At 43.1% G+C, this 26,222-nt stretch overlaps 1 protein-coding gene across 3 annotated transcripts in view; it reads left to right on the forward strand.

Annotated features, from left to right (window-relative positions):
* The window catches only part of TBC1D8 (TBC1 domain family member 8), a 111,865-nt gene that overhangs the window by 13,535 nt on the left and 72,108 nt on the right, over positions 1-26,222 (forward strand). Inside the window, exon 1 of one of the 3 annotated variants that reach the window (XM_042981166.1) lies at positions 24,329-24,640. The exons of the other annotated variants lie outside the window; for them this stretch is intronic. Within the exon in view, the coding sequence (XP_042837100.1) occupies positions 24,616-24,640 (25 nt within the window). The 5' untranslated portion in view covers positions 24,329-24,615. Of the gene's footprint in view, positions 1-24,328; positions 24,641-26,222 lie in introns of those variants that run through there. 3 annotated transcript variants of the gene reach the window in all.

Genomic DNA, 26,222 nt, shown 5'->3' on the forward strand with positions numbered 1-26,222 from the left:
TATAGTTATAATATTGCTGTATACATTTCTGAAAAGTTTTATTTAGAATCAGAATTGTATAAATTGGATGATTTTCCCATCACAACTTCAGAGAGGTACATTTTAAGTACAGAGCAAATGATTAAAACTGTGTGTAAAATCTGTAAATTTGAATACATATTTCAGATGTTAGCATGTTTTTATTACAAACTGAAAATAGGGGTGCTTGGGTTCAGTTGGTTAAGCGTGGACTCTTGATTTCCGCTCAGGTCACAATCTCACGGTTTGTGGGTTTGAGCCCTGCATTGGGCTCTCTGCTGACAGTGCGGAGCCTGCTTGGGATTCTCTCTGCCCCTCCGCTGCTCATGCTCAATCTCTCCCTCTCTCCCTCTCACAAGAAAGAAAGAAAAGAAAGAAAGAGAATAACTTGATCAAAACTGTCAAAAACAAAAAAAGGGGGATAGGGACCTTTGTCTTCATCAGTTGTAAAGACAAGGAAAGGCTGAGGATTAAAGGCAACTAGAGACATGACTAAATGCAATGCCCAACCCTAGAATGGGTCCTGAACTGGAAGGAGAAACATGCTGCAAAGGGCGTCCCTTGTTGGGTCAGTGACCAAACTGGAATACCAGTGGTAGATAAAAGTACCATGTGTGTTACATTTAGTGAGGTTGATAACGATGCTATTGTTGTGTAAGAAAATACCCCTATCCATGGAAATAGGTCTCCTTTCGAAATGATTCAGAAAAAAAAATGTGTGTATGTAATTACGTCCTATCACATCATATCAAGAGAAAAAGAGCAGATAACACAGCAAATGAGGTATGCTGTAACAGTAGGCAAATCTGATTCTTGGCAAAAGGTATATGACTGTTCTTTGTCCTATTTTAATTCCTGAAGCCTTTCTTTAAACTTGAAGTTATTTCCAAATAAAAAGATAAATAAAAAAAGATAATTTTAAGTGTGAACCCGGAAGCACTTGTCCATTTTGATAGAGGTATTTTTAGCCTGTAATAAGAAAATGTAAGATACACCTGTAATTTAACAACAAAAACCCATTAGGAAATTTCTGCAGGAAAAATAACTTAATTGTGAGTCTGAACTAAGCACCTTCTGCTTTTCTCATGGAAACAACCATTTTGGTAACATGCTTTCTAGAGTTGAGGTTTCTTGGGGGTCCCAGTTACTATGTGCAGCAGGGTGGGTGGCATATATAAATATTCCCCACCTGCCCCAAACTGTAAATGACTATGACATAAGACTTTTTAATATCATGTATATATGTTACAGTGTTAGGTTAGGCCTTAGTTGTGGCCAATAAATAGCTGAATTTTAAAAGAATAAAAATCATGGAAAAGATATTCATTCAGTAGGTACTTACTGTGTGCCTAGCTCTTCTCCAGGCAGTGAACAAAACAAAGTCCTGCCCTCAGGGAACTTACTCTACTATAATTAATCTAGAGTGATTTTATTCTTGTAATTGCTAACTCTGGTAATTAACCTAGGACTGGAATTCTCAGTGTGTGCCACAAATCCCCTTAACTATGTTAACCTCATTTTAAACTTCCTTCATTAAAACATTTTGTGGTTTTTTTTGCCGCCACACTATAAGAGGTTGGCTTTTGTTGTCCTTGCTTTTAAAAACTGAAATATTTAGTCAAATAAGTTAGGCCTTTGAGCCCTATCTTTTAGGTTCTTGCCAGCCTTAGGGATATTATCTCTTGAAGTCTTTCTGACCCCTCGTCCTCATCTGAGACAGAGGCTCGTGGAATACCTGTAAGCACAGCTTGGCTCTGGGCCCGTCTGTGCTCTGCTTTGGCCCTGGGTTATGGACACCCTCCAAGGACTCAGCCCTCCTGTGCTCTGGAAGTGTTGGCACAGTGGGCTCCTGCGGCATTTCCCAGCACCCCTGCTCCCTTTCCCTTTTGTAGAAGCACTCTGCAGCCTTCTGTAGGTTACCGAAATGAAGTGGACTCCTTTTCCTATTTAAAAATAGCCTCAGCAGCTGTGGGTTCGAGTCTCCCAGTCATGAGGTTGACCTCCATGCCACTGGGACTCTTAGTTGTTTGGCCTCTGGGGGTCACAGCAGGGTGACTGATGGGGCTCAGATTTTGGAGACCACCAGCCATATTCCTTTGTATACAGATGAGGAGCCGGACTGATCTGAGGCAGCGATGCTCTTGCTCTGTTTTCACTTGACTGCACTTAGCCCTTTCCAGAAAGGTGAAGGGACTGCTGAGACAGGAGTCCCCATGCCTGCATTCTCCAGACCTGCTCCTTCTCATCTTGTGCTGGGCTGGCATCTGTTGAGACCCTGTTATATTTTGTTTATTAAAATGGCTTAGGTAACAAAGTTTTTAAAAATTGTAGTAAAATATACAGAACAGAAAACTTACCATTTTAACCATTTTTAAGTGTACAGTTCAGTGATATGTACATTCACATTGTCATGTAGCCATCACCACATCCATCTCCAGAACTTTTTCATCTTCCCAAACTGAAACTCTGTGCCCATTAAGCGTGACCTCCCCATTCCTCCCTCCCTGCAATTCCTGGCAACCCGCATTCTACTTTCTATTCTAGGAGTTTGACTACCCTCATGTAAGTGGTTTCATACAGTATTTGTCTTTGTGTCTGGCTTATTTCACTTAACATAATGTTCTCAGGGTTCATCTATGTTGTAGCTTGTATCAGAATTTTCTTCTTTTTTAAGGCTGAGTAAGATTCCATTGCATGGATATATCACATTTTGCTTGATCAGTCATCTATTGATACACATTGAATTGCTTCTACCTTTTGGCTATTGTGAATAATGCAGCTATGAATGTAGATGTGCAAATATCTATTCGAGTCTCTGATTTCTGTTCTTTTGGATATATTCTCAGAAGTGAGATAGTGGGATCACACAGTAATTCTGTATTTAACTGTTAAGGAAACTCTTGATTTTTACATGTAGTTCTCAGTTTCTTCTGGCTTCTGTAGACTTGAATGAATGGCTAAGACTGTACTTGGTTCGCTGGGACTGTAGCCCCTGGTCCTGGGTTCCCAGCTTCCCAAGTACCCTCAGTCTATCTCTTAAAACCCTTGTTTCTCTTCCCATTAGGGCTGAGTGGACAATTGAAGGGAAGAACTGAAGTTTGTTTAGAGGTGCATTGCAATTCATTAAAAACAAACAAACAAACAAACAAACAAACCAGAATTTGAATTTGAGTTAGGCATTTTCAAGTTTATAATTAAATTATTTGTTTTGGATTTGATATGTATTTGTTTTTCAAAGCTAAGATATGGAGTAGAATGCTTAAGGTGAATTTGGTTTCGGTGGATTTTTCTACCATGATCTCAATCATATCCATACCTAATTTCTTTAAGCATTGTTGGGGCAAAGGATAGGACTATTAGGAGTTAGAAAAGGAGAGAAATCTTGTTCTTCCTACTTGTATGACCTTTGGCCTTAGTTTCCTCTTCCGTAAAATGGAGCTAATACTACTAATATAAATTGTTGTAATTATGATAGTAAATGGCAAAAAAAAAAAATGGATCTGAAGTACTAGGACAGTGCTTGACAGCTGCAGTGCTTAGTTAATGTTAGTCACCTTCCCCCCATTATCCTGGAATAATTGTAAGTTGTAGGTGAGGGCGTGAGGTGGTCCTAACTTCTGAAGGGTGAACACCAAGCAGTAGGGAGAGCTGGGGACAGGACTCAGTCTCACAGGTGTAGTTAATTCCCAGTGCTGTGTGACCCCTGAGACATCTACCCAACCTCCTGGAGGCTCAGATTCCTCACCTGTCAAATGAGGAGGCTGGTCCCTGTCACCTCTGTATTTCCTTGTAGCTCTAAAAGTTCAGCGATTTCAAATAGTGTGTGTCTAGTCTTTTTTTTTTTTTAATTGAGATGGAATTGTTGTATAACATGACCTTAGTTTCAGTTATATAGCATAATGGCTTGATGTGGGTGTATGTTATGAAATGATCACCACAGTAAGTCTAGTTAACATTGATCACTGTACGTGGTTACAAGTTTATTTTTCTTGTGATGAGAACTTTTAAGATTTACTCTTTGCAAGTTTCAAATATATAATACAGTATTATAAACTATAGGCACTATGCTGTACATCACATCCTTAGGACTTATTTATTTTATAACTGGAAGTTTGTACCTTTCGACCCCCTTCATCCATTTGCCACTCCCCACTCTCCACCTCCTCCCTGCCTAGTCTTCTTCTGACTGCAGAGTTGATTCTTTTCTACATAGGCAAGGCTACTCTTCATAGGTGGTGGACATATCCCCTCCATGGTATGTGAAGTGAACTGAGAATTTCTGGCATTTGAAGATCTGCTTCTTTAGGGCCAGGTTGAGTCCAAGATTTATTTTACTGTTACCAGCTTGGGTGCTAAGTTTGTGGCTCTTGCCCCCAGTTCCAAATACCCGTGTCTCTGGGGCTAGCCACATGTAGCAAGTGAATAGGGAGAGTCCTTCTAATCTGAGAGAGGAAAAGAAGTAAAGGGGAGGAGGAGGAAGTAGAAGGGGCTGTGGATATAATTTTGACTTGCTCAGAAATAGAGTGAAGCTGTCTTCAAAGAATTAGACAGGAAAGCTCTCTGACTCTGCCCACCTCAAGACTTGACCAATGTCTACAATTGACCTTGTCTGTCTTTATTATTTACAGTTTTCTGTCTTCATTTTCTCCAGGAAAGAACAGCCAATTTAAAATGCCTTTTTCTTCCAAACTTCCTATTTTTTATAAATATTATTGCTTATTACTCTGCAATAATAATACAGCATTTTTGCATATTGTATTGTACTTTTCATAGTGTTTTCATCTACTTTACCTCATTTAACCTACATAGGAAGATTTGTCTAGGCCACTGGGTATCTTCATTTGGCAAGATGAGGTTGGTATGGTCATCTGATTTGTCAAGCTGTTGGTAGCAGAATCCTGGCACTTTGTCTTTCTCTAAAGCTGATCAGTCAGGAACATCAACAAGTATTTATGGAAAGTCCATATGTGCACAGCAGAGATGCTTGTGATAGAGAATTGTTATTCTTAAGACATTATAACCTAATAGGGTCTTAAGGGGAGGAGGATGGAGTTCAAGTTTTTTACCTGTAATTAATTAACTATTACAATTAATTAATGCCAGGAATTAAAATGTCTGGATGAAGGAAGAGCTGTAAACACAAATGAGGTTTGGGGCTGTCTCCGAATTTAACGTGTGCATATTGGTTACTCTGCCTGACTCTAGTGTTAGGGAAAGGTGACAGTTTTTATTTTATTAAAAGAAAAGTTTTTTTAGGTGATAGTTTTTAAACAATGCGTTTATATATCTCTAAGCCTCTGGGCTCTATATCATAGTGCTACAATGTAAAACTGCTATACCTCATATCTGCAAACTAGTTCACACTATTATTAGGTGTAAAAAGACAGGAAACAGTGCCTAACATAATTTATTTCTGATATTGAGGGCTTGTGGTTTTGGTTGCTTTTTTTCAGAGGATTACTGGAAGTAAATGCAGGACTTTCTTTGAAACAAATGAAGATTTTTCAAAATAAATGAAATTTGAATAGATTAGAATCTGCCTCACTTTGTGGAAATAAAACTTCTGCAAGGAAGCTTTTTTTTTTTAAATCTCTATATGTCTATTTTCTCAGGTTTCTGACTTTGCAGGAGCTTCATAAATCTGTAAAAATGCTGGTATTCAGGTCTGGATATATAAGACATGGAAATGGGCTATTTTCTACAATTTTTTTTAAACAGTTCATTTTGTCTACTCTTGGGAGGGAGTGGCTGTGAATAGTAGGTTCAGGAATGTGGGATTCTGTTTTCAGAATCTGAACCCTGGCCCCGGGCGCCCCGTGGGCTCCAGAGGTGCTGGGTTGTCCAATTAACTTGTTGGCTGTTGGACAAAGGAGTGGCCGGAAGACCACTTGATTATTTGGATGATGAATGCATCTGTCATGGGAGACCACTTGTTTTTTAAGCAGGCATAAAAATACTTGCTCAAAGGAAATTAATCTGCACACAAATGTCATGAATGTATAGCTTGATGATCTGTATTGTTCATTTGTGAGATAGTTTGCATATTGAAGAGCTTAGTTCTAAGGCACTTGACAAGGTGAGGGCTCTGAGTCTCTGCTCACAAGCCCATTTAGGGGAGTACAGGTCCTGTTCTGTTGTGGGGAAGTCCTACAGTGTCTCTAAATGCTTTATTTTGCCCAGTTGGCTTTTCGTGACTCTGTCAGATTTTTTTCCCCCCACAGCTTCCTAAGTAATGATCTGCAAGTACTATTGGCAGCTGGTAAACCTGGGCTGTGTACCAAAAAAGACCACATCCTCAGGAAGATTGGAAGCAAAGGTTATATTGGGTCTGGTCCTCAAATTCAGTCTTGCTTTCAGTGAATTTCTTGGGGAATAACCCTTGCTCACCTTCTGTCAGCTGAGAGTTTTCTTAAAACCCTTGCCAAATCTGTTCACTCCCCTTCAGCCAACTGAATATATATCAAATTAACGTGAAGTTTTCCCTTAAATTTGTTTTTTTACTGTCAGTCTTTTGGATTGGGGGAATAGAAATATGGTAGGTTTTTTTTTTTGTTTTGTTTGCTTAGTTTTTTGTTTTTAATCTTGGTTAGCCTGCAAACAACCCTCTTAGGACTCTGTAGCAATTATTTTTAGGAAATTTGAAAGCATTTCTCATAGAACCTTGAATATCAAATGAACTTTTCTTAGACACACAGTACTTCTATGCTACATTTACATAATGATGAAAATACTTTGTTAAATGTATGTAAAGAAAGGAAAAGGGTTTGGGGCACTTGGTGGCTCAGTCAGCTAAGTGTCTGACTCTTAATTTTAGCTCAGGTCATAATCTCACTGTTTGAGTTCGAACCCTGACGGTGCGGAGCCTGCTTGGGATTCTCTCCCTCTCCGCCCCAACCCCACACCTCAAAATAAATAAACTTTAAAAAAAAAAAAAGAGAGGAAAAAGGTTTGAGTTATCCCGTTGTTGGAGATTACAGTGAATCCTCTACCTCCTTCCTCCTGCTGTTTCTGGCACCTCTGGCCATATATTTGTAAGGTGCTAGGTGGAGATGTGGCCAGTAGCCGTGGGAGAAATGTGTTCTCTGGCTTGCTGAGAACTCTGTGAGCACCTTGCTGAATCTAAACAGCTAGCTGTCTATTATGGTAATGAATCTTCCTCTCTTTGGTAACATAGGCCTGCAGCAGTGACCATGAAACACCACACAGGAAGAGTAAAATTGTCTGTCTTAGGAGTAGTGGTTAGAATCACAGAATGAAAAAAAGGCTCAAAAACACAAAGCTTTCACAGATTGTGAAGGCACAAGTTGAGGTGTATACCTTACCCAGCGTTGTGCTCTATTTTGGGAGCCTGCTTGAGATGCTTGCTACATCTAGGGCAGTGGATCCCAACGTGGTTGGCGATCACATGTACTTTGGATACTGCTGGAATGTAGCTCAGCACCTTAGTAACAGTTACAGCCAGTTAGTGCTGTGGGGTCACACCATCTCTTGGCTCTCATGCCTTTTGCTGGTTTGTGCTTTGTGTCTCTGTCCATCGCTGGGTCTCCTGCGCCGTCTTAGGTGTTCGCGAGACGTTGACCTTGTGTGTTCTGGTGAACATAGGTGCTGCCTTGATATTCTCCTGTGCCTCTCACCTTTCATTTGCTGCAGTTTATACACCCACGTTATCTGGCTGCTGGGCCTGATATTTTGTTCAACAGACACCACAGTGCAAGTGTATATTCCTGGCTGTGGCAAAACACATTTTACACTTCGACCAACATTTGGTCCCACTGCAAAGGCTTGCAGCATGCTGATGTGAGCTGTGCACTGGTGAGAACACAGGTGGACCAATCTTCCAAATTTGGGAGCACTGTTTTGTTTTAAAAAGTTATTTTAAAAACCAGCTGGGATCTTGACTGGTCTGGAAGTACATCTTGGTTCCATGTACAATTTTATGTAATATGCAGCCACAAGAGCTGGCTATCCTTGGCACATAGACTTAATAAGCAGTCAACGTAGTATAAAAAAGATAACTTCTGGTCATAATTTCATTCTTTAAATTAGAGAACAGAACATTAAAAACATCTTGTAGATTTTGTAGTGGGGCACCGGGGTGGCTCAGTCTGTTGAGTGTTCGACTCTTGGTTTTGGCTCAGGTCATGATCCCACCGTTTGTGGGTTTGAGCCCTGGTCAGGCTACATGCTGGCAGCACAGAGAATCCTACTTGGGATTCTCTCTTTCCTTCTCTCCCTGCCCCTCCCCCACTTGCGTGCACGCTCCTGCTCAAAATAAATAAACTTAAAAAAAAAAAATTTGTAGTGATGCTTTCTCCCATGATCTTGTAAATAAATGCTGCTTGTAAAAAATTGGAGAAAATATAGGAAAAAAAACCCCCAAATCCCAGTTAACTTTTTTGAGTTGATTTTCCAGCTTTATCCATTGTCTATATAATCAAGCTCATATGTATATGCACAGACACCTTGTTCTTCACCTACCAGAATAATAGCACTAGAAAATGTGTCACAGCATATTTTGTGTGTTTGTATGATTTACGCTCCTCCCAGCAGAGTTGTGCATCGACATCTGCTTCCTGTGCATGCCCCGGACCTGCCATTCCACCCCAGCTGCCTGGGATGTGGACACAGTGGGCTCCCAGCAGCCTCATCATTTTGAAGCATGTGCTCATTCTTCGTTCTCAGTTCAGGCCTGTCTGTGAATGGGACCCTCGTGTTTTGGAGGAGGGACTTGAGACTGGAGGGGTGACCTGTGTCACTCCTGGTATCTCAACCTCGCTTGACACTTAGTACTAGACTGTGCCAAGCTGTTAAAACAATGACTTACTCACAGTCGCATAGTTAGTGAATAAATAACACTCCATTCTTCCATATCACGGCACTCTAACAGGATGGTTAAGAGGCTTGTGTAGAGTCCTCTTCCCAAGAGTCAGTGCTAAAAAAATATGGATGTATTGATGAATTGGGCCCCTTTGTAGTTGGCTGGCCCTCTGCACACATACTACCTGTCTTCCAGGATTGTTTTCTTCATCTTTTAGGATGTCAGTGATGTGGTTTGTAGCTTTTTGGTTTTTTTTTAACTTTTTTGAATGTTTGTTTATTTTTGAGAGACAGAGCGCGAGTGGTGGAGGGGCAGAGAGAGGAGACACAGGATCTGAAGCCGGCTCCAGGCTCTGAGCTGTCAGTACAGAACCCGACTCAGGGCTTGAATTCACAAACCGTGAGATCATGCCTGAGCTGAAACTGACTGAGCCACCCAGGCACCCCTGTCGTTTGTAGTTTTTAATCATTCCCTTTAATCATCCCATTGATAGTGACAGTCCTGAGTGGTGTTGAGAGCTCACCTTGCTACCAGTGACTGGATTTCATGTGTAGTCCTGCAAGAAGTATTATGCCTTATTAGGACAGAATTCATACTTACCCCATATTTTCTCTCTATCTCTTGTTGTGAGATATGGAATTCACTCCTGAACAGACAACCCACATTCTGCTTAGTTGAATGAGAGTCAAGTAATTGCAGAATATTCAGCCTGGTTCCTCCTGGCCCAGGAGCGTAGGGGACACATTGATGGTAGGTGCCAGGAATGGACTTCTGTCAGACCCTTTTCTCCCTAGGGACCTGGAGTGTAGGCGAAGGTTGCCCAGGGACTGTCCCTGGGTTCAAGGATCTCTGTGATGGCATGGAGTATGTGTATGGGTGTTTCCTGAGGGAGTCTTCTTCCCCCTTGGGTGAAGTGACTGCCCCATGGCTGTGCCTGCCCAGCTTCCAAGGATTCCTCATTTAGTGAGTAGCCTGCTGGTGCCAGGGGCCCATGTTGCCGCTCTGTTGTCCCTGCTCAGAATACAAGTTAGTTTGCTTAGAATCACAGGCTGCCAGTCTAAGCACAGCAGGTAACAGAGCCTAGTTTGGGGACATCTTCCCTGGATGTGAGTCCTGGCTCCTCCCCCACTCATTTGCTTTGTGACCTTGTACCAGCAACATAATCTCTCTGAGCCTCAGGAGTGAAACCATTTAGCATTGGGAGTCTTAAACCGAGGTAATGAGTGGCCAGAGCTTGTTGTTGTCCCTGGTACATGCTATGTGTGTGATAATGTGTTAGCTGATGACAGTAGTAACGATGTCCACAACGTGGGGATGGGGGTAGGGGCACTGAAATGGCTTGTGTTCAGATAAGCCCAGCTGGTAACAGTGTTATAAAGGATAGAATACTGTATTGCTTTGTATTTTTTCAGTAAAGCTCTTTGGAATTGTTTTTCTCTGACTTTATTTTTCTTTCCTCTCAAAAGAGCCCCTTGGTGATTTGAGATGAATTCCGTCAGGAGTGAGGAAGTTTGCTCTGTCATAGACTCCGTTAGGTGAGGCTGGTCAATGTTGTCATGTGACTTGTAAGTTCAATATTTCTGGTCTGCTAAATTTCATAAGGGCTAAGAAGTTAAAGAAATAAAATACACCCTTCAAGGGATTGCTGGCGTTTCACTATAATCATAGGGGCCAGCTTCTGAGTTTTAAGCATAACTGACCCTACTCAGAAGTTCTTCCAGGTGTATGAGTAGTATGTGCTCATGCCTTCTGAATGCCTTCTTTCCAAGACCATATGCCCTTAGCCCAGTATTAGGGTCACACATGAATCAGCTGCTCGGTTTGTCCCTGTGTCTGTCCAGAGCTTTCCTGGGATTATGTTTCTTATCCAGTTTCTGCTGCCAGATTGAACCTGAAATTGGCATTTCTTGCATGGGCCTTCTTGTGCTTACTTAGTTTTTTGTTTGTGTGTTTATTTATTGTACTTTAGAGTGCGAGTAGGGTAGGGGCAGAAATAGTGGCAGAGAGAAATTCCCAAGCAGGCTCCTGGCTGTCAGCACAGAGCCCAACGTGGATCCCAGGAACCGTGAGATCATGACTTGAGCTGAAATCAAGAGTCAGATGCTCAACTGACTCAGCCACCCAGACATTCCCCCTTCTTGTACTTTTGTATTTAGTTATTTTACTGTGGAGACTGAGAGGTGGTTTTCTCCTAAATGTGGGTTGATTTTTTCTTTTTTTTTTATTGAGATATAATTGACATATAATATCTTATACAAGATGTATAACGTGTTGATTTAATACATTTATAAATTACAGTATGATTACCACTGTAGTGTTAGCTAACACCTCTATCCTGTCACATAATTATTGTTTCTTTTTTGTGGTAGGAACTATTAAGATCTAGTCTCTTAGCAACTTTGAAGTTTATAATAGAGTATCATTGACTATAATCACTACGCTGTGCATTAGCTCTCCAGAAATTATTTATTAGTTGCACGTGTGTACCCTAAAACATCTCCACAGTTTCACCACCCCCCCCCCCAGCCCCTGGTAACCACCATTTTACTGTTTTTAGGAGCTTAGCGCTTTTAGCTTCCATATGTAAGTGATATCATACAGTGTTTGTCTTTGTCTGTCTTGTTTCTGTTAGCATAATGCCCTCAAGGTCAATCCATACTGCAAATGGTAGGATTTCCTTCTTTCTCCTGGCTGAATAATATTCTAGTGTGTATGTGTGTGTGTGTGTGAGATACCATGTCTTTCATCCATTCATCTGTTGATGGACACTTAGGTTGTTCCCATGTCTTGGCTATCATGGATTGGTTTATTCTTACCTGTACTTTTGTTCTCTTTAGCAGCTGTATCAGATAATGAAGGCCCCTGCTTACTGTGCAAATAATAGGCCAGAACCAGTGATTCAGGATCCTGGAGAGCTTTCAGCAGCCCCCATCCCAGGCCATACCACACATCTCTGGATTTGGATTTGAAATCTCTCCAGGAAGTTCCAGGGCTCAGGCAGGATTCAGAACCTGTGGAGTGACCCATGGCTAATCTTGAGATGTGCGTGATGGGTGGACAGATGCAGATCAGAGCCCAGGAAGGGTGTGTGAGAGATGGTTTGCATTGAGAGCAGTGGCTGAGAAGGGTCAAGATGGCCCTCAGCATGTGTAGGTTTTCATGTCAGCCCTATCTGGTCTGAGGAGCTGGCTTTCAGATGATAGAACATCACTGATGTTGGCCCCCTGCCCCTCCAATGGCAGGAGTCAGGGGCCCTTCCTGAACAGTGGGCACAAGCCCCCGGACAAAGATCAGGAGCAGCCAGGAGCATAGAGACCAGGATTCTACACCAATCCTTTTACTCACTTGGCTTATTTTGCCTGTTTTGTGGAGAGAGAAATCTTAGTATATGTCACCTTGTTTCATCTAGTCCTTACCATGACAAGTCAGGGTAGTTATCATCCTCATTTTACAGATAAGAAGACTAAGGCTTGAATGAGCCATGTGTCAAAGACACGGTTGTTGTCCTTGCAGGGACTCCTACAGAAGGATGGTCTGGATGGAGGCCAGATAGAATGGATGAAGAAGAAAGGGGGTGGCAAGTGTGTCCTACTTTTCTGCAACTTTCAAGGTGAAAGTAGTGAAACAAAAGAGCAGCTCAAGGGCAAAGTAGCAGGATGCAGAGCCTTAGGGATTCAGGAGAAAGAGATGCTGGGATGGCGGTTCTCTCAGTCTTGCTGCACAGCAAAGTCACAGAGTAACCTGTAAGAGTGCTGGTGCCCAGGCGGCATGCCAGACCAGTTACACCAGACTCTGGGGCAGGGCCCAGGCATCAGTATTTTGGAAGCTCCCCAGGCTACTCTGCGTTGAAGCCAAAGATTGGAGGGGACACCTGTTTTAGAGATTTAAAGGAGTCATTAATGCAACCAGGCCCAGAAGGAAGGTGTCAGGAACATGGATGGACAGGCTTGTGTCTCTTCTGAGGCTGGCCGGAAAGGAGCAACATGGCAGGTGGAGACAGGACATATTAGGGTGTAGAGGACATGTGGGCTCCTCAGTCAGCAGGGAGGTAGGGACCAGGTGACTGGTGTGAAGGAATCTGTGAGTAGAGTGGTTTGTATCCAATCTTCCTTGCTCCCCTGTCCCTTTGGGCCTGCCTGCTAGAGGGGCCTTCATGTGAGGGGGCCCCCAGGTTTGTGTGGAGTGGAAAGGATTTGGACCAGCTGCTGGTCTTCACCCCTCTGCATGGCAGACCCCCTGAGGGCACTTAGGAATGCTAAGTCCAGGCCCGGAGGCCCATAGGACTCGAGTCTCTGGGCAGAGCCTGGGGGCTTGGCCATGTATGTACCAGGAGCAGTGAGAGCCCCCTGCCCCCCACTTTGAAGTGGGCCTGGTCCTCACCTGAACATGATTCTGTGACTGATGGGAACTATGATAACTGTAACTTTGGCTATTTCAGGGAAAAAAAAATTTTTTTTTAATTTACTTAATTTTGAGAGAGAGAACATGAGGGAGGGGGAGAGAGAGGGAGACAGAGAATCCCAAGGCTCCTCACTGTCAGTGCAGAGCCCAACTTAAGGATGGAACTCACAAACTGCGAGATCATGACCTGAGCCAAAACCAAGAGTCGAACCCTCAAGTGACTGAGCCACCCAGGCGCCCATATTTCAGGAACTTCTGCGAATAAGCTTTGTGTTCATGTTGATCATGAGGAAGTTATCAAGAGCAGACTCTCCAACTTCCTTGCAGGGGGCTATCCCCACCCCCAACCCCCCTATAGGGAAATTGTAAGGCATTCACTCTTCTAAGGGCTTAAAAAATGTTTTCCCCTGTAAGCAACTGACAATGACTTTGAATGAATGCATGCCTCTTCCCTGAATTTGTCTTTTTCTGTACTTAGATTATTGGCAAGCCAGGGCAATAAGTAAAATTAATAATATAAACAATTAGTAAATAGAGCTTGGTTATGAAATCCACTTTGGGTACAGGAAGATGGTTGTACATTGCATGTTGGAAGCTCTCCCACTCTCTGTGTGCATGTACACGGACCAGTAGGAAGTCTTCCTGAGTTGGGCAATGCATTCATTTCCTAGGGCTGTTGTAACAAAGAACCACAAACTGGGTTGCTTAAAACAACAGAACAATAGTTCTGGGGCCCAGAAGTCCCAAATCGAGAAGTTTGTGGGCCATGCTCCCCGACACCTGTAGGGTTGCCTCTTCCTTGCTTCTCATGATGGCTGGAAATCTTTGGGATTCCCTGCAGCTGTGCAGCTCCAATCTGTAGCTTCAGTATCACATGGCGTTCTCCCTGTGTGTCTGTCTTCTCATGTGGACACCAGTCATATTAGATTACCCCAGTATGACCTTATTTCAACTAATGACATCTACAGAGACTCTATTTCTAAGTCAGGTCACACCATGAGGAGCTGGAGGTTAGGATTTCAGCATCTTTTTTGGGAAGATACAACTCAGTCTGTAACAGCTGTCTGGTCCAGGTACTCTGCACATGTTTCAAGATCCATGTGGACCTCACTGGACAGATGAGGGAGCAGAGACTGAGGGAGGTGAGGACGCTTATCTAAGCCACACCACTAATAAGGGACAGAGTCAGGATTTGAACCCAGGTCTTTGGCACTCCTGAATATATGACTTCCCTAGTTTAGACCAACTGAAGGGTGAGTACTGGGCTACTACTTTGCCACTCTCTTCACCTTTCTGCATGAAATCAATATCATCCTTTTGTTAGAAGGAAGCACAGAAATATGAAGTTAGTTTGATTTGTTGATCCGGTGGGATTCAGTGGGGATTTTTCATATATTTATTTTTATTTCCATTCTTACTGCTCTAACAACTTAAAATCCTCCTAAATGGTATAAAGAGAAGACTTTTAGATCTTGGCTACCCAACAGCCTGCTGAAAGTTGCTTGTCTCTTGGGATCTTCTTATGTCCTCAGCCTTATGTGATAAGGACTTAACCCAGTTTCTACTGGTGGCCAGGTTCTCTGGCACAAAAGTGCTCTGAATGGAAGAGCCAGGTCATGAGATGTCCTGGTTCCATCATTACTACGGGGTGTATGTCCGCAGAATAAATGTCAGAGTGTTTTGCCAACAACTGCTGGCTTGTTGCAAGGATCCAGGGTCTTGAAGGCTGCTGCAGCTTTTCCTAAGTGAGGAAGGCTTTGAACAGTCAGATTTCAAGATCAGAATTCCCAGTAGAAAACTCCTGTAATAAAACGTTGCCCATGAGTCTGAGAGAGTAAATTGCAGCTGCTAAGGCTTCTCTATTCCATCTTATTAAAATTTAATTTTATTTGTTTTTTTTTTCCTAATTACTGGCTCCAACTTTGCATTTCCCCACAGGTTCTCCGCCCATGGACGTTGGTAGATGTGCATCTTGGGTTCAGAAAGAAACGTTTTTTAAAAGGGTTAGGTGACCACTGTTACTACGATGTGTGACTGTAGAGACAGGGGCAAGCTGTCATTTTATTCGCTGTCCCTTTCTTCCCTGATTCTTCCTTGGACACTATCTTGACCCGCACACGGCTAAGCCCTGGTCCAAAGCTTTCTTAGGACCTGAAGATGGCAACAGGTTCTGTGAGATGTGCTAACTGGCAGCTTGTTACAGACTGGGTCTATAGTAGTGTCACCTGATGGGGAAGGCAGGCCATGGGTCATAGGAGTAAATTCACTTCCTTATTTCCATGGGATAGAATACCTGTTCTTGGGGAGATAGGATATTCTCCTTACTCTCTAGCTTGCCCTGTTGTCCTGTTTTTTTTTCCAGCCTTTCCTGAATTAATGGTTAAATTACCATCTGTTTGACCCTATAGAAGGGAGGGCTAAGCAGGGTACATACTTAGTACAGGCTGGGACTTCTGTGCTGTGTGCTTTCTTCTAACAACAAAACACAACACAAAAATAAGAAAATCTACTTAATCCCTGAGATAAATTTAGTTACTGAAACACTTACCTCCTGCCTAGTCTGAGATAAGATTAGTGGAGTTCTGTAACAGAACCATGCAATTGTTGATATGTTGCAAGTCTCTGAAAGAGAATGACAGATGGCAGACTTTGAGTAATCGGATTTCAAGATCAGAATCCACAGGGAGCAAACTCCAGCTACTTGTAGCTTATGGAAAACTAATTTCTTTCAAGTGAACTTAAAGAACTGTGTTCTTTAGTTTTATTTTATTCAGAGGATTTGTTAAGCAAATATTTATTAAAAGCATACCAGGAGCCAGGTACACCAGGTGTTGGGAACGGATAAAGGATCCCTGCCTTTCCCCTTGTAACCCTCTATACGTGCATTTAACCCTTGCATGCATTTAACCCTTATACATGCATTTAAAGTAAGAAACTTCTGGAGTGCCTGGGTGGCTCAATCAAGTGTCTGGCTCAGGTCTTGATTTCAAGGTCAAGAGTTCAAGCCCCGCGTCGGGCTCTGCAGTTGGGCTCCATGTTGGACTCTGTGCTGATCGTGAAGCCTACTTAAAAAAAATGTGTGTGTGTTTGTTTATTTATTTATAAAGTGAGAAACTTCTGTAGGTGGTAAACATCTAACATTTAATTATAACAAATTAGTTGTAATTTGATGCCTAAAAAGACTCTTTTGTTACCAAGGACAGAAATGTTGAAACCAAAGTCAGAAATATGGGCTTTATTGCAAAGGTAGTAAAGAGCATTGTAAACAATTGTGCCAAACACTGGTGTGCCAAGCTTGACCTCTTTTGGTATACCTGCACACTCTCAAGATGAATGGAACCCACTGTGGCTTCACTGGCTGCACTTTAGAAATGATGGCAATACCTCTGGGGAAGGATTAATCAAGCTAAAGTGTGTCGCACACATAGTAGGTGTTCACTAAAAGTGTCTTAACAATTGCACGTGAGTTGCTGTATTGAAATACATGTAGCTTGGTAAGCTTGATGAAACAGGCAGACTAATCCCTTTTAAGACTGGTTTGCAGTTTTACAGGCTCCCAGGGGGCTCTTTCCATGTGAGGAGCTGGAATCCAGTGAAGTACTGTCTTTCATTTTGAACTTGAGTCTGTGGAAATGTCTTGCTTCACTGACCCTTTTGACTCTCACATTGATTTCCATTTTGCAAAGGAGGTACTATTGCCTTACCTTATTTATTTATTTTTCTGTGATCCTTGAATGCCTCTAAGCTCCATTTCCTGCCTTTAATTATGTACAGGGTCATTAAACAAAAGTGTGGTTGGCAAGGTGGTTGTGACTGTAACAGTATAAGGTGCTATCAGGCAGCAGGCTGCACTTAATGAAATTTGGCTGGTAAACTGGTTTGTGCACCACACATGAGTCTTGTTGAACAAGTTTAACAGCCTTTCTGCAACTGCCTCTGAGCAGGAAAGGACAATTCTTTGAACTTCATGCTCAGCCTTGTTTTTTACTTCCTTTCTTCAAAATCTTCAATGTGGGAATGGAATAGTCTTTATCTGTGACTAGTTAGAAAAAAGGCCTTAGGGACATGTACGAAGAGTTATTGTCAAGGGGCAAGATGTGAGGTAAATGTTCTTTGTGGTTTTATATATTTCCCAAAATGTCTTACAATAAGAATGTATTTATTTTGTAATCAAGAAAAAAAAAAAAAAAACCAAACTGCTTTAGAAGGGTAAATTGAGACCAAACTTCATTATTTTAGGAAAGATTTTTGGAAAAGATATTCTTCATAATTGGTTCCCTTAATGTGATTTTGGGAGTACAGGCAATACCCATTGGGCTTGTTAAACACAGGATGTCAAAAGTGATAAATTAATAAGTCCCAAACAGGAAGTCTGCTGTTAAAATCTGCAGGTACCTGAGTGCTCTAGGCTGTTTAAGGACTTTGGCCCAAGCAGATAGTTTCTCAACAAAATTGAGAGTTCAGAGATGTTTTGTCAAAGGATTTTGGTTCTTTTGAGGAAGGTGAAACAGGCAAGGGAATATAGTTTGCTTCTGTTACATTTGAATACACCAGGGTCAGTATAACATAATTTTGTGACTTTTTTCTTTTTTTTTTTTTAAGTTTATTTATTTATTTACCAATGCAGGGGGCAGAGAGAGAGGGAGAGAATCTCAAGCAGGCTGCACACTATCAGTGCAAAGCCTGACTCAGGGCTCGATCTCATGAACTGTGAGATCATGACCTGAGCGAAAATCAAGTCGGATGCCCAACTGACTGAGCCACCCAGGCGCTCCTGTGACTTGTTTTTCTAGGTTTTATGGGTTAGGGGATGGTTCTAGTCTTTATTGGTTAGGGGTCCCTGGAATCTAAGGGAGGAAGTTTCAGGATTAAAGTGAGTACCTTGAAAGAGAAGGGAATCCTGCCATTTCAACAGTGTGGGTGACTTGAGGACATTCTGCGGAGTGAAATAAGCCAGTCACAGAAGGACAAATTCTACATAATACCACTTCTGTGATGAGTCTAAAATAGTGAAATGTATGGAAGCGGAGAATGGAATGGTGGTGCTAGGGGCTAGAGGGAGGAGAGAATGGGGAAGAACTAGTCAAAGGGTACAGAGTTTCAGTTACACAAGATGAGCATGTCCTAGAGGTCCAGTATATAGCATAATGCCTGTACTTAACAATATTTATACTTAAATATTTGCTAAAAGGATAGATCTTATGTTAAATGTTCTTATCACAATGTTATATATTAATAATTATAAGAGAGTGGGAGGAAGCTTTTGGAGGCGATGGATATGTTTATGGCATAGATTATGGTGATGGTTTCATGGGTGCATACTTCAAACTCATACATTAATTATGTATACCTTTTTGTAGGTAAAAAAAAAAAAAGGGTGACAAGTATCTGGAAAGAGCTGAACAGAATGGGAAGGACAGGTTAGCACGGGGCTAGAACCATCAGGATGGTGAGCACGTGGTCCTAGAGCACTTGGGTCCCATTTCATAGCCATTGGGAGTGGCCAAAATTGACATATTAGTGTCCAGGGAAGAGCTATGGGCAATCCTGGATTGTGCTGGGCTTGGCAGTAGAGGTGGAACAGGTACCCATCCCCATCCATTCTGGATGCCCCTAGCAGCTGGCGTTTCATTTAGAGATGGTATCAGGCCTTCAAGTCAACTTCTTTGTTACTGTACCCCTTACCTCTTATTTTATAGCCTTGGATCATCCCTGTACTATAAGGATTTAATCCTAATTGCTTTACATAATCATCATGCCAGAAGACCAGATAAATGGATGGTCAAGTGGATGGAAATGATGGAGAATTTTCAAGACAGTGTTCATTATATCCACGGCAACATGTGTCTGTTAAGGCAGGGAAGTCACTGTGTTTGGAACTGGCTGTCATGATGGTGTTTTGTGTAGGATTCTTGTTGTCAGGCACTTCGAGCATTACGTCACCCTGTTTGGAGGTTCACTATGACAGGATCCTTATGTTCGGTCTGAGCCAAAGCAGGCAGCTTGGTTCCCATCCAAGGATTATTTATGGAGCCTCTAGAAGAACGTGTCAGAGTTCAGCAGTGTGGACCCGGAGTGCATTTATGTTCAGATGCATTTATGATTTATCACGTGGGGAATGGAGTTAGGAAAATTGTTTTTATATTTACTTTAGGAGCCCCACTGTGGACATTTCTGATCATTAGAATTGTCATGCTTTTTTTTTAAATTGTGGTAAAATACACGTAACATAAAATTGACCATCTGGACCATTTTTAAGTGTACAGCTCAGTGGTATTAAGTGTACAGTTCACATTGTTATGCAACCATCACCACTGTCCATCCCCAGGGCTCTCTTCATCTTGGAAAACAGAAACTCTGTTCCCACTGAAGAATTTTCACAGCTTTTGAGTGAAGGCAAAAAGGATTCTTTGAGAGTCCCTTAATTCCAGTGAGAACAGGACCGAATGGTCTGCACTTGTAACTCCTCTTGGCTGATCAGAGCTACCCACTGTACCCACCATCCTCTCTTGGTTTCCTGGGAAAGCCTAGGTTCATTGTGTGGCTCTCCTTGTCCCCATGGGACTGGAATGCAGCGTGCAGGTGAGGGCATGGTGGCTGCCTGTCCTGTTCTCGAGAACTGGGACCAGAATCCCTCCCTTGTGGTGCCCTTGAAGCTCTCCTCCGGACCTGCACTTGCTCCGACTTGTGTTGTGGATTTGGCAGGCTCTTCCTGTCACCACGATGGGCACGTGGCTGCTGTGTTAGGCACTTCGTTATAAAGATGAGCTCATCAGGTGGCCGGCTCCCGAGCTTCCCGCGTGATTCAGTTACCCTGTGGCTTTGCCCACCAATTGACTGCACTCTGAAAATAGCACCATCATCTCTCGGTTTCGCGGAGATTTGTGGGAATCATAAGGGACTCACACTGAGAGGTATATTGAATTATATAAAATGCTTTGTAGAAAAAAGTCAGAGTCTGGTAATTTGGATTATGAATTTTACTTTGAATAGGTAGAGCTTTCTCATTGGGAATGCAAATATCCCCAACATTTATCTTCTCTTTTCAAGCCTAGTAGAAAGGACTTCACATGATCTTTTACGTTATTTATTACTTTTCACAAATAAAAGTTTTTTTTCCTTTATTCTGGCTCTTTATTTGCCTTTTCTCCTAAGTCTCCAAAACAGCAATACCAGCCAAACCAAACAGCCCTAACGTGAAGACAGACCTTGAGACCAAATTAGTTTCCCAACTGTGGATTATGGTGTTGAGCTGTGGTGCACTGTGGGTGTGCCATCACATCGATGGCTTAGGTATAATGATGAGAAGCTTTTTACTGGAGTGAAAGAATTTTTTTTTTTTTTTTTGTCATGGGGCTGCTGAGGTCTATTCTAAGCCCAAAGCCATTAGGGAGACCCGCTTTCTTCAGTGCAGGGGGTAAAAAATAGACTGTTTTCTGTTTTTTTTGCTTTCCTTAAAATGCTTTCTGTGGGGGTTGGGTGTTGCTGTGTTTTAAATGGGTTTTACTATGCGAGGGTGTTGTTACTGGTGAGAGCAGAGCAGTTTGTCACTGCTGCCTGTGGTTAAGTCCCAGGCCCGACACAGAGGTTGTTATATAAACCAGGAGGCAGTGGGAAGGCTTCTCCAAGTGTCCTTGTTTGTTCCATGTCAGTAGCTGCCATTTCGTCTTAAACTCGGTACCACCCATGTGCATGAAATCCAGCCAGAATGAAAGATTTACAGCATTATCACTTAGAAGCAAATTATTCATAGGCCCCTTTTGGGCCCTAATTATAAAACTTGTCACTTGACATCTATCTCCGCCAGAGTTGTTATTCTAATAGCCTAAAAATAGGAGTGTTGCACTCACTGTGCCGCCAGGAGGGTTTTCCTGTAGAGCCAGACAAGCCATATGGAGCTGCCACAGAAGGCAGACCAGAATGCTCCATGCGAGCTGCCCTGCATTTGGGGGGATTTGTTCCTGGAGACAGAGCCAAGACTCAGCCAGTCGGGGCTTGGGAGAGCAAAGTCAGTCTGAATGTAGTTAGAAGTGTAGGTTTGTGGATGGCGGAGCATTTCTGAAAATAATTGTTACCCTGTCTTTAAATTTTTTTTTTAATGTTTATTTTTGAAAGAGAGAGAGAGAGAATATGAGTGGGAGAGGGGCAGAGAGAGAGGGGCACAAGAGGATCCCAAGCAGGCTCTGCGCTGACAGCAGAGAGCCAGATGTGGAGCTCAAACTCAGGAACCGCGAGATCATGACCTGAGCTGAAGTCTGACACTTAACCACTGAGCCACCCAGGCACCCCTGTCTTTAAACAGCCCTAGAGCAGGGGAAGAGGCCTGTTTTGGAGCTGGAGCTGGGGAGGGTCCAGTCCTTAGTGCTCAGAGCTTTAGCCACTTCATCCCTCCCTCCAAAGGTGGCCATGAGGATTAATGAGAAAACAGACTTCAGTATTTTTTCTTTTTTTTTTTTTAATTTTTTTTTTAATGTTTATTTATTTTTGAGACAGAGAGAGACAGAGCATGAATGGGGGAGGGTCAGAGAGAGAGGGAGACACAGAATCGGAAGCAGGCTCCAGGCTCTGAGCCATCAGCCCAGAGCCTGACATGGGGCTCGAACTCACGAACCGTGAGATCGTGACCTGAGCTGAAGTCGGACGCTCAACCGACTGAGTCACCCAGGCGCCCCAGTATTTTTTCTTTTTAATGAGCCTGAGTCTGCCAAATAAATACTGCCTCAGAGCCATCCATGTGAGTTGTCGTCAGCTTCCTTATAAAAAGATAAGTAGGGCTGCATACCCTGTTAGGAGCTATGCGTAAACATTTTGCCATCTATTTACCTTATTGATATGTACGTGTGTATATATTTTTGTCTTTGACCCATTTGAAATTTGTGGACATCATACCCTATTTTCTAATGACTTTGAACGATTTCTTTGCCACACTAACCATTTTCCTTCACCATTCAGCAGAGATTTAAGGATGCTTTTTTCTTTCAGATGTTTCGTTTCTCCTTTTGGTTTTCCTACTGAGGACTCTCACTGATCTGTCTCCCACTTGTGTGTCTTCTCTGCCATTATTGGACCCTTGTCTGCTGTTTTTGTGTTCGTGCTGTGGTTGGTTCCACCCTGAGTGCTCTGGTTTACCTCGGATTCAGAGCCCCTGCCCGCTCCTGGGGTTCCTGCAGGGGCAGTCTGCATTTGCGCAGATGTGGAGTGGAGGGCCCTTGTCTGCAGGCGGACACTGACTCACTCCCCTTGTCACTTTTTTAAGATTAATTTTTTTAACGTTTATTTATTTTTGAGACAGAGAGAGACACAGCATGAACGGGGGAGGGGCAGAGAGAGAGGGAGACACAGAATGGGAAGCAGGCTCCAGGCTCTGAGCCATCAGCCCAGAGCCCGACGCGGGGCTCGAACTCGCGGACCGCGAGATCGTGACCTGAGCTGAAGTCGGACGCTTAACCGACTGAGCCACCCAGGCGCCCTCCCTTGTCACTTTTTAAAAAAAAACTAAACTTTATTTTTTAGAACAGTTTTAGATTTACAGAAACACTGTGAAGGTAGTATAGGGAGTTCTCATATACCCCACACCCAGTTTCTCCTATTGACATATTAGCATGGTGTATTTGTTACAACGAATGAACTGGTACTGATGGATTATGGTGGTAGGCAGAATAATGCTGCAAGCCTGCGAATGTGTTAGGTTCCATGGCAAAGGGGAATTAAAGGATGTAGATAGAATTAACTGGGTTGCTAATCAGTGGACCTGAATATAGGGGATGAGCTTGGATTATCTAGGGGGGCCCAATGTGATCACAAGGGTTTTTAAAACTGGAAGAGGAACTCATCCTGGTGTTGCTGGCTTTGAAGATGGAGGAGGGGACCGAGAACTAAGTGAGGGAGCTGCGGCCACTCGGAGCTGGAAAAGGCAAGGAAAGGGGTTCTCACCTTGAGGCTCCAGAAAGGAGGCTGTTGACACTTTGACTTTAGCTCAGTGAGATCTGTATCAAACTTCTGACCTACAGAACTATAAGGTAATAAATTTGCTTCTTTTAAGCTATTGTGTTTGTACTAACTTGTCACAGCAGTGGTAGAATATAAAGACAGTGATTGTTAATTAAAGTCGGTGTTTAAAAAAAAATTTTTTTTTTAATGTTTATTTTTGAGACAGAGACAGAGCCTGAGTGGGGGAGGGGCAGAGAGAGAGGGACACAGAATCTGAAACAGACTCCAAGGTCAGAGCTGTCAGCACAGAGCCCGACGCGGGGCTCGAACTCAGACCGTGAGATCATAACCTGAGCCGAACTCGGACGCTTAACTGACTCGGCCACCCAGGCGTCCCCTAAAGTCTGTGTTTTATTCAGATTTTGCTGGCCTTTTAATTACCCAGGATCCCTCTCAGGATACACCTCACATTTAGTTGTCGTCTTGGCTGTGACCGTTTCTCAGACCTCCCTGGTTTTTAGTGACTTTGATAGTTCTGATAGTACTGGTCAGGTATGTTTTCTGAGTCAGGCATGAGGCTCATTCTGATGTTTGCTTTGTCTCTTCAGACTGTGTTTTCTTGCCTTTCAGCATTCTTTGTCATTGTTTTTGCAAGCCAGGCATAATGTAAGGAGTAACAAGAACTGAAGAAATAGTTCTTTAGTGTGAGTTTTATGTTATTTTGTCTAGGACTTGGGCTGTTGGTTTGCTGTAGCCACAGATGCCCAAGGTTTTCAGATTCCTCAGGTGTCCTTGCCTTGGTCTCTCTCTCTGTCTTCGGGCGCTCCGGGGCGCCTGGCTGGCTCAGTTGGTAGAGCGTGCGACTCTTGATCTCAGAGTCGTGAGTTCAAGGTGCACATTGGCCTTAGAGCTTGCTTAAAGACATTAAAAAAAATACAGAAACTTGAGCTCCTCACATGGAGTCTGAGAGTCTTCCAGTCCTTCCCAGTGTCATTATGCCAGAACCTGTTGATGTGGTGGTAAAGTATGGGGAGAAGAAGCACCCTGTAAGTCTTATCAAAGAATCTTGGTCTTTCAGTGGGTCTGTGTCCCTGGGATGTGCTCTGGACAGTGTTTCTTGGACGCCTCCCTTACCCTGACCCCTCCCCCTTCACCAGGTGAGACCAGAAGGCTGAAGGGGGCTGGAGTCCCAGAAACGCCCCTCCCCCAGCTGGGATAAGGTTCTGGAGAGTCTCCATCCCTGCCGGAGAGCAGGCCCCTGTTGTGGAGAATGTTCTGGGAGATCAGGAGAGGTTTTTCCTCGCTCTTCATAGTGAGAACCTGGTAGTAAAACCTGTACAGGTAAAACCTAAGACTGTGGCCATCAGGAGTCTCCTACTCTCCTGCTAGTCCACACACTCAGCCTCCCAGCAATTTGTCAAAACCTTATTGAAGTGTTCTATCAGTTGATGGCCCCAGCGGCTTCTGCTTCAGGTGAGTGATCTGGGCTGTGACTTTGGATTGTCCCCTCTCTCCAGATTTCTGGGTTGTGATTTTGACCTGTGCCCTTGGGTCTCTGATGGGTCCCAGAAAAGCCGCGGATATTCAATTTGCTCAGCTTCTTATCATTAGGATGGGAGTGAGGACTTCAAATTCTTTACGCGGGGGAGCTGAAACTAGAAGTCCCCTCTTTGCTTCCTTGTTGTCCTCCCCACCTTCCTACCAGGTTGGTTGTGTTGGTATAAAACATCCTGACCATTGCAAAAGCTCCTGAGTCTTGAAGAGAAAAAAAAAATCACTGTTTCCGATCAGAGAGACTGCTTCTGAGTTATGGTGACACCAAGTCATTGCCCACCCTTCTCACTTCCTCCTTTTGTTGCTCAGGTTTTACTTATTAGCAAACCAGATAGGGGTTCTACAACAGATCTCTTAAATTGGGAAATACTGGGTCTGCATGTGGGATGGGTGGGGTTTTTTTTTTTTTTTTTAGCACCTTTCTACTTTCCTTCCATCTGCTTCCCTATCACTAACCCCCTCTAAGCTTTGACAGGCAAAAATGTTTTATCAATCTTACACAAATACGGCTTAATCTTTACCCTGTCCTGCCTTCCTGCCCGTGGTTTTTTTTAAGTTTCATTTTTTAATTTGCATGTGAGAGAGAGTACAAGTGGGGAAGGGGCAGAGAGAGGGAGATCCAGAATCCCAAGCAGACTCATGCCCCCAGTGCAGAGCCCAATGGGGGGCTCGAATTTACAAGCCATGAGATCATGACCTGAGCTGAGATCAAGAGTTGCTTAAGTGACTGAGCCACACAGGTGCCCCCCACCTGTGCTTTTGATCACAGAGCTCCCCTAAGCAGCTGTGCAAGTTCTGTGTTAAAGTAGCAGCCCCTTTATTTAGCTGACAGCTTTCAGGCCCTCTCAATTACATGTAAGTCAAGAGCAAACCAGTGAGGGGCGCCTGGGTGGCTCAGTCCATTAGAGCATCCGACTCTTCATTTCAGCTCAGGTCATGATACCAGGGTCACGGGATCAAGCCCCACTCCGCACTGAGTGTGGAGGCTGCTTAAGATTCTCTCTCTCCTTCCGTCCCTCTCCCTGGCTCACGCACATGTGTGCTCTCTCTCTGTGCAAACAAACCAGTAAGACAAAAATTCTGAGCAGCCTAAGGAATAATTGCTATAAAAACTCAGGCACCCTTCCTTCTTTCCCTAAAGCTGTTAATGGGGACAGATCAAGGTAATTGTATGGGTGGGGTGGATGGTCAGTTGGAGCCTAGATAAGGTAAAGAGGGCATCTGTCAGAAAGGGGATAGAATTGATCAGATAAGTAAATATATTAAGAATAATGGAAGCCAGGTTCCTCATGTTGGAGAAGAGAGTTGCAAATATGGAAAGAAACTGGAATGACCCTGGTATTTGATCGCAGTGCTGGCATTGGATCATAATTGGAAGTTTTTATGTATAAAATCAGTATAAAAATGAAAATGTCAATGAGTATATGTGTGTATACATACATAAACATGTACCCATACATATGTACATATATGTACAGTCCAGGTTCTGTCCACTGAAAGG

Source organism: Panthera tigris, chromosome A3, assembly GCF_018350195.1.
Source record: "Panthera tigris isolate Pti1 chromosome A3, P.tigris_Pti1_mat1.1, whole genome shotgun sequence".
NCBI lineage: Eukaryota > Metazoa > Chordata > Mammalia > Carnivora > Felidae > Panthera > Panthera tigris.